Below are 9,029 nucleotides of genomic sequence, written 5' to 3'. Positions count from 1 at the left end.
GCCTGTTAACCTGTGGTAGCTGGAATATAATGAACACCATCCTCACACATGGTTTATTTATGACCACTAGAGGGAGATGTTGGACTTTAAATACTAACATTGTTATTTTATTTTAATTTATTTAGGACAGTGCATGTTGATGAACATAAATGTAAAAAAATTACATGAATATAAACATACCAGATTATAGCCAAGGGCTAATTTCCATCTTTTGTCCATAAAACAAAAAAAACAGACATAATAATTCATAATTCATTCATAATAAAAACTCCATCACCAAACTCACACATACACACTATTCTATTCCCAAATAAAACATTAAAACTATACAACTGATACATGATCACACACTTGATTTGTCCATAACCAGTTTTTAACCTGTGCCTTCAACAAATTGCTTTAGTGGTGGAGTAAGGGAGTGTAAGACTTTATATATTAAACACACTCCTTTAAGTTTCACTAAGTTATTGAAGTTCAGTAATTTATGTTTTTTAACACATGACAGTGGTGGTGGGAAGTCGGGTTTTTGTCAAGTAGTTTTAAACTTCTTTTATAAATGTTTTCAATAGTTTTAAGTGTTGTTGGACAAACAAGTGACCCGGACGTCAAACAATAGTCGATATGAGAGATGATCATTGAGTAAAAATAATTTTTTGCAACATTCATGTTTAAATTATTACGTATGTTATGCCTTTTGGTCAGAAGTCAGTAGTTAGTGCATAGTCTGATTAAGTTACATAAGCAAAGTGATAAATAAGTTCAGAGTTAAAAATATTATAAGTAATTCATGCTAAAAACAGTTAAAATGTGTGGGTTCGAAATTTGCTCGGAGTGAGTCATCGTTATCACAAGCGATCTTTGTGTTGTATGTGCGGGAATGGGAGCGAGGGAGCGCTCTGATCATTAACCTATCTTTGACGTATTTTCTCCGTTGACACTGTAAAAGTGCTTCGGCAGTATTAAAAGAGTGAACGAGTTCATGTACACGCTAAAAGTGCCCTACACGCTTGTACCTTGGGAAACGTTCGTCTTTGTGAGTATTAATATTTTCAGAAACAACTTTTATATGTGTTTACCTGGAGTGAACTGTGATGCTAATGTAACGCACGTGTTAAGCTAGGCTAATCTTTAAGTTTGTCATTAAGATGTGTATTAGCTAGCAGTTTATTTTCACTTTCTGTATGTTTCAGTTACAAATAAGAAATAGCAAGGAGAAGCCTTGAGAGAGGATAAGGCTTTAAAGGATCTTCATTAAAAGCAAGAAAAGCAAGCCTTGTGTGGAAGATCTCGTCTATTTTGTTCGCTAGCTGTCTAGCGTCACATGGTCACGTGTCGTGAGGGCAGCATAACGTATATGATTAAAATTTCGATTATTAAATTTAAGTACCTGGGACACTTTATTTATGTGACTCTTGAAGGATAAGGTTGGGTCTAGAATGACCCCAAGATATTTACATTGGTACAATGACAACAAAATCTTTCATATTTTGTTGTCACGGTCATCAGATTTTGTGTATTAAACTCTTGGTTTAAATATATTTGACCTTTGAGTGCTGTTTGCTTTTTATTCTTTCTGTTTGAAATGTTTTATAAGTGTAGAAAATGTGTGTCTGAGTCTGCAGAGGAGCACTGGGCCATCAACGCTCAAATATTGTACTAACATATTTTGTTGGTGGACACAGCTGAAGCTGGTCAGGAACCAGTTACGTACCCTGGCCTCTATCAGACCATGAAGAGGTCAGCACACACAGAGAACTGACTACAATCGTTCCCACACAGTAACATACAGTGTGTCAGCACTGAGATCAGCTCATCTACACCTGCAGGTGACGCTCCTCACAGCTGCTGCTCGTAGTCTTTCTCCACAGTATCAAAGGAGGTCTGTTTCATCGCGGTGTCAGCTACATATCAGTCATCTCCAGCTTCTCCTCCTGCACCATCTACAGATTTAACCCCTTCAGTGAATGTCGGGAATTCCCTTTCTTTACATTTCACAGCTCTGATGTTTCGGGTCTCGGTGTGTCACTCCTCAGACGGAGGTTGTTTCATAATCTTTCTGTGGTTTTATGAAACAATAAGGAAGAACAACTGATTGTTTCACAGTCGTGGGTAGTTTCACATTGTGTTATCAGGCTGCTGAGGATGTTTGTCTGAGTGTTTGTGTTATCAGTCATTGCTGCTGCAGTGTGGTGCTGATGCAGGCCTCACACCGTCACAGGAAGGAGGAAGTGAAACTGACACAGACGGTAAAACCTTCTTGTTACAGCGTTTCTCTTGTCTGCTGGGGATGAAGAATCGTTACACAACACTGACAAGTTATTTTGCATCTGAACAGATGGAAAGATGTTGCATTGGAGCGATTTCATAATCAATGTGACCTTTTGGCCCATGAGGTCAGCTCATCGTTGCCCCCTGTTGGTGATTTTGTGAACTGAGGTTTCATGCAGGTCACACAAAAGTCTGGAAGTTTAAATAAGAAGGAATAAACATCGTTATATTTTTAACATTTTATGTTCAGTGTTTTCAGAGAGCCTGACATCACATGAAGAGTTCAGATTCAGTGTTTATTAGCTTTTATTTCTTTATTCTTTGCTTGTTTGTTTTTGTTTCCACAGTAAAAAGTGTCACACTAAGTGGACGTCCACCTCTTCTTATTAAGTCGTACAGGTTCCAGTTATCATCCAGGTAAGAATTACAGAGTCAAGTGCTGTGTCAGTTTACCGATAAAGACAACACGAATTACAAAGTAGAAAAGAACTGCAAATTAATAACGCCAAAGGTGGCGGCTCTGAAATAGTCTCGGCAGCTAGAGGGCAGCACATACGCCCACATGGCCCTTCATACATGTTTTAGTGGTTCACAAAAGGTCTGTTTATTTACTTATTATGCTGCTTGCCCTTTTTAGACCACTTCCTGCCTGGATGTTGGAACCACAGCTCCCGACATGTTGGTACCATCAATTCAAAATAAGCTGAATTATTATATGAAACACAAAAGGAATCTCAGTTTAAAGATATGTTTTACATGTTTAACTGTAAGTAAACTTATGAGATGTGCAGATCATTGCATTCTTTACTTTTCCCACTGAGAGAAAACTGCACAACAGTGGGGTCGAAAACACATTTTAGTTTTTAATAAGTAACCTTTGACACCTAACCTGTACTTTGTTACCTCTTAAATGAAGCCCCTGTATCAGGTGTTTATCTGGCTGTACTGAGATGTTGTCATTTAATTTCATTTTGCAGCTGTGACAAAGATGGACGAGGCAGGTAAACACTACTCAGATGTGATGCCATGTGTGAAATTTAAGAAAATTAAATTATAAAACCATCACAATTACAACAGAGTTCAGTGCAGGTTGGAACTGTCCACCCATGTCAACATACTAGTAGAAAAACATCAAGCTAGCTAAACTACAGCCACATCTTAAAGATGTAAAAGCCTGGATGACTTTAGTTAGAGAGGAAAGGTTATGATGGTTTGGACGTGTGCAGAGGAGGGAGAGTGGATATCCTGGACAAAGGGTGGTGAAGATGGAGCTGCAGGCAGGAGGAAAAGAGAAATACAACAGAGGGTTGGTTAGAAGGAGGAGGATGCAGGGATGGAGGCTGATGAGTCACTATGGAGACCAGTAAAGGGAACGTCCAAAAGAAAAGGAAGAAATTCACAGAAAACTGAGGTTACTGTAAAAATCTCAACAACCAAACATGATGCACAGCCAGATATTTCCTCTGGATGCAGTAGCGGTTTTAGATACGGGCGACAACCCGGGGCGGCAACCGCCCATGTTGCTGCCCCGGGTTGTCGCCGGAGGAGACAGGCAGGAGGAGAAGAGCAGTGTGCAGCAGGCAACGTGACTGAGTATTGTGTCAAGATAAGTAGGAAGACCACGCTATAATGGACAGTTTAAGGAAAAGGTCAACTTTACAAGGAATCTTTTTGTTTTGTGTTTTGACAGAAAGATGAGACGTTTGATGTCTTTGAAGTCTGAGCTCTGGGCTTGAGTCACAATGTGGTTTGGTTAGCTTAGCTTAGCATGATGGCTGTAAACAGGGGGAGCAGCTAGCTTGTCTCTGTCCACAGTCAAAGATAAAGAGCAGCTGTACCTGGGCCTCCTTGTTCTGATGGTTGTTTGTCCATAACGGACGTCTTCAGTTCTCACTGCTGAGTAGACCACAGCTGAATCAGTCTCTGTACAATAAACACATTAAAATTACTGCAACAGTGCTGTGATATTATTACACTACAGCGATGGAGACATTTCATTCTGTTCTTTTAAGCTTATTAAAAGCATTAAATGGTGTCTTTTTATAAATTTACAAATAGCAGCAACTTTTCACAGTTTTTATTTTTAATCTTAACACCTCTGCAAAACAGTGAGAACAAAGAAATCAGGAAGTTTCTGAGAAAAAGAAGAAGGACGACCACAGAGCTGCAGACTGATGCACTTTTACCACAGAGCATGAAGGAAACATGCAGGACCAGTGTTATCAGCCAAACCCAAACACACTGCAGCAAGAAGCTCCATCAAGTCACTGATGGATATAAAGGACGTTTTATCTGTTCAGTCTCTTCATATGTCTCATGTTCACATGTTCCATATCTTAACTGTGTGTACCGACAAACACGCATGTGTGGGCCTCGTCTGAGCCCTGACATTTATGGCTCAGTCACAGCACTGCTGAATGTGATGTCATCCAACAACAAATACCTGCTGTAGAGCTGCAACAAAGTCCTTCTAGAAGCAAATCCACCCACTCTGTCTACGTGGCTGTGGACACAATTTAAACACTGAGGCTTCAAAATGCAGCATCTACAACACTCACTCTGCCTCCATCCAGCCTTTATTTAGATTTGATGCATCAGTCTCCATGGTGATGAGTACAATTGGCAGCTGAAACTGTTGTGAACTTCTCCATGAGTCATATTTCCTGTTTCAGAGCTGCTGATTGGCTCTTTGGGCCCTTTACCTTCAGGAGTCATGGACGAAGCACTGAAGTCATTCACAGAGAGAAGTGTGAACTGATCAAGCAAAGAAACTGAAACATTTCAAACGGAAGAAACTGAACTGTTTCCTAATTCCTGTGACTCTGACCTTTGACGTGTGTGTTTATTATCTTTATTATTTTTTAAATCGTTGATGTTTGATGTTTCCCTTTGAATCCCCCTGAAGATACTGACAGTGAAGCACGTACATAATACTCCAGCCTTTCAACTCTGAGCTTATTTAGTTCTATTAATACACTGAAATCTCATTTGTGTCATGAAGAAAGTCTTTAATCAAACAGAATTCAAAGATCAGAAACATTTCATATATGGAGTTAAACATGAATCATTGTTTCAACAATAGATTTATTGTTGTCATAAACAGACAAGAAGACAACAACAAACTGCTCCTCCCATTCAACACATGTCAGTCCATATCCCAGCAAACGAAATCATCTCCATTTACACATCAAATAGAAACATGAATCACTTGTAATGATTAGAAACTTGATAGAATTTCAAATCTAGTTTGGGGAGTCATTCAGTGAGAAACAGTGAAATGATTTTCCATGTGAAAAGGTGGACAGCAGAAACAGAAAGAAACAGTGAGAACTAAAAGAGAAACAAAGAGCTTTGGAACAACGAGGCAGCAGGAGGACAGCTGCAGTTTAACAGCTTCAATTCACTGACAGGAAACAACATTAGAAATATCATCATCCTCAACTCATCTGCTGCACTGACACTGACACCTTCAACGGACACACCTTCCCTTTATCAACAGTGTTAATGAATGGAAACATCCTGTGAGTGAAAGTGTGTGTGAAGGTGTGTATGTGTGTGTTAGTATCAGGATCAGAGAACGACAGCTTTCCTCTGTTCCAGTCCAGATTCACTCTGATCCTCTGGAGCTTCTTCTGGACTGAGAGATCAGTGAGAGGAGCTGATGGTGAGCATGTGTAGTATTTACCTAATCTGCACCCTATTCCCCATAATCCAGACTGTATGATTCCCTTCCTCTGCACAGACTCTGCTAACACACCCAGTCCCCAGCATGTACTGTCTCCAACTTCAACATCCCAGCTGTGAGTCCCTGAGTTAAAGCCCTCAGAGACCAGGACAGAGATGTAATGATCAAACCTCTCTGGATTATCAGGAAGCTGCTGCCTCTCTCCTCCTGCTCTCACACTGGTCAGATCTTCAGACAGGATGAGGTTTGGATTTGCAGTGTTTGGGTCCAGAATGAGAGGAGTGTAGGAGACCATGTCCTTCATTTTGTTCCAGATGTTGAAGGTCAGGTTGCCCAGGTGTTTGGCCTGGTCTATCAGAGCTCCTGAGGGCAGCTGTGGATCATCCAGCAGGGGGCAGCGCTGGACTCTTTCCACTGCAGCCTTGTAGTTGTGCAGGAATGAGACGTCTTCAGCTCTCAGCTCCTCCTCTGTGGCTCTGACTGTGTCTGAAAGAGCTGCTATCTCTCTGCTCAGAGCCTCCATCTTCTCCTTCATCATCCCACTCTTCTGCTCCTCTTCCTCCCTCAGTGCAGCCAGCCTGGCCTCCTCTTCCTCTGCTAGAAACTGGTGAAGCTTCTTAAACTGCTCCTTAATCTGCCTCTCTGTGTGTCGGGCCTGGACCTTAATGTGTTCTGCTGTTTGATCAAACTTCACTTGAACTTCTTCACAAACCTTTAACTTCTTCTTTAAGGGCTCCAGAGTTTCCTGAAGTTCCTTCTTGTGTTGTTGTGCAGCTTCATCGATGGGTCTGAATCTGTGATTGGTGTGTTTTTCTGAGTCTCTGCAGATGTGACACACTGGCTGCTGATGGTCCAGACAGAAGAGTTTGAGTTTCTCAGAGTGCAGACTGCAGAGAGCCTCTGAAGCTCTCTGATCTCTCTCCTGTAAGAACGACTCACACAGGTTCTTCAAAGCCAGATTTAAAGGTGGATCATAAACTGATATTTTCTTACAAACTGGACACTCGTGTGTTGGTCTCTCTCTCCACCATCTCTTCAGACAGTCTTTACAGAAGCTGTGGCTACATGACAGAAGAACAGGATCTCTGAAGACCTCCTGACAGACCGGACAGCAGAGATCCTCCTCTGATCTGGAAGCCATTGAGTCTGTGAGTGAAGCTGAAAACAGCAGACAGGAAGTACAGTCAGTCCTGGCTCCCCTCCCTCCTCTACCACCTTCACTGAAACTTCCTTTGAGTCGTGTTTTTGCTCAAACTCACCTTCAGTGTGTGGAGCGTCAGCAGCTTGAAGCAGCAGTGTTGGAGTTTTCCACTTTTCTCTCCTGTAGCTGGACTCACTCAGAGGAAGCTGCTAGTTTGGTCTGAGCTCAGTCTGATCGTCTGTGCGTCTCTCTTTACTGAGGACGAAGAACTTCCTGTTTCCTGGTTTGTCACATTTGAGTGACGTGAGGGGAGGAGACAAATGTTGCTGTTTGACTTTTAACTAAGGTGTGTTTCAATCCTGCCTGCAGCTCAAAAACTGTAAAACAGGTTTTGTGTCTTTTCACCTCCACAGGTCACAACATGAAACCTGTTGTGAAGTTTATAAAATAAAGTGTAACTCGGTGGTGCAGCTGTTTGTCAGCTTCTATTTCAGACTTTGTTCTGCTTCTTGTTCAGGTTCCCAGCAGTGGGAGTGTAATGCAGTAACACACACACAGGTGGTGTTAAGGTGGATTCACTTAGTTACAGACAGTGGTGTTATTTCTTGTAACTAAGGGTGTGTTTGACTCCAAAGTTCAGACATTAACCTGCCAGAAGTTGTAAAAGTTACTAATAAAGAGCTTTTCTCTCATTTCACATGCAGGTCAGAGCATGAAAGCTGTGATGCAGCAGTTTGAGAGAAATTGCTGCTGATATAAAATATTTTTTGTGGTTTTACAAAATATATAAAAGAGCAGAAAGAAAAGAAATAAGTGTAAAGAGTGCAGCAAAATGCATGTTTTAGTGTGAGTTGGTTCATCTGATCTGGTTGTGTAAAAGTCACTGCATGACACTGAGTGTTACTTTTGTGTTACTGACACTCATCTCTGACATCTCTTTCTCTTACTTTCTTTTTTCTGTTATTTAGTCAAAAACCTTTCAAAGAAATAATGAATTCTCCACACGTGTTTGAAGGTTGCTGATACGTTCATCTAGCACAGACCTATTGCTGGAACGCCAAGACAATTCTACTACAATGGCAAAAACAAGACGCAAGTCACCAGAGCTCTTTGTGTTGCTCGTGCATGAGGGAGAGAACTGTGACGAGCATCGTTCCCTCCAAGTAAGCAAATGAATGTTAATAGTCAAACATAGAAATTAACATTTGCAAAATCATTCCAGCTTTGTGGTGCATCTCCTCCAGGTTTGTAAATCACACATGCAGAGTGGTTTGAGTTCCTCGGAGCTTCATAAATGTCTCTTCCAGTTGTTTCTATCACTGTCCATATGACCAGAGTCCAAATGTATGCAGACATGGGTATAACAAACATACCAGTTAGTTTTGCTGTTTGTCAATGTGGCTTTCAGTTCTCTTCAAGGCTGCAGGCCTTTGTCAGCACTCCTGTTTTATGGCCTCTATCAACCCTCATCACCTCATTTCATGCATTCTTCCTGTGGGGGGATACTTATGACTCCTCTATTGTCCTTTCGTCTCTGCAGAAAACCTTTTTTGGAAAGGGTATTGGATTCAATTATTTTACTGCTGTTATAACCCCACCTGTTGAGTCACTTCAGCAGTCTTGTTCATGATGCAAATGATAACAACAATGACACAAAGGAAGACCCTCTTCAGAGTGTCAAAGTATGCATAGCACAGTGACACAGCATTAGGTGATGTTCATAGGAAATTGCTGTCAGTCATTCCCCGTCACCACCATAGCTTCTGGTTTCTGTTCACAGAATAATGATGCCATCCTTGAACTTCCTCTCTGCACGGTCGATTGGAGCTTGGAACGCTCCCCTCATCCTTCAGATCTCCATCTGTTGTCCACAATCTCCTCGTGATTACCTCTGGAAAGCCCCGTGGCACAGCTCTCCATCCAATGCAGCTTTAT

General features: G+C 41.4%; 1 protein-coding gene across 1 annotated transcript; it reads right to left on the bottom strand.

Annotated features, from left to right (window-relative positions):
• Positions 1–5,705: 5,705 nt before the first annotated feature.
• Positions 5,706–7,094, bottom strand: LOC148103380 (nuclear factor 7, brain-like). The gene has a single exon (XM_087839124.1). The coding sequence runs from the start codon at positions 7,092–7,094 to the stop codon at positions 5,706–5,708; it is 1,389 nt and encodes a 462-aa protein (XP_087695250.1).
• Between the last annotated feature and the right edge of the window lie 1,935 nt (positions 7,095–9,029).

The sequence above is a fragment of the Neolamprologus brichardi genome, chromosome 3 (assembly GCF_056152115.1).
Source record: "Neolamprologus brichardi isolate AB-2024 chromosome 3, ASM5615211v1, whole genome shotgun sequence".
Taxonomy (NCBI): Eukaryota; Metazoa; Chordata; class Actinopteri; order Cichliformes; family Cichlidae; genus Neolamprologus; species Neolamprologus brichardi.
Note: the sequence above shows the minus strand (reverse complement) of the source record. Positions and strands in the feature narration are given on the sequence as shown.

Excerpts from the sequence above, each read along its gene's own strand:
- LOC148103380 (XM_087839124.1), bottom strand. The coding sequence starts at position 7,094 with ATGGCTTCCAGATCAGAGGAGGATCTCTGCTGTCCGGTCTGTCAGGAG.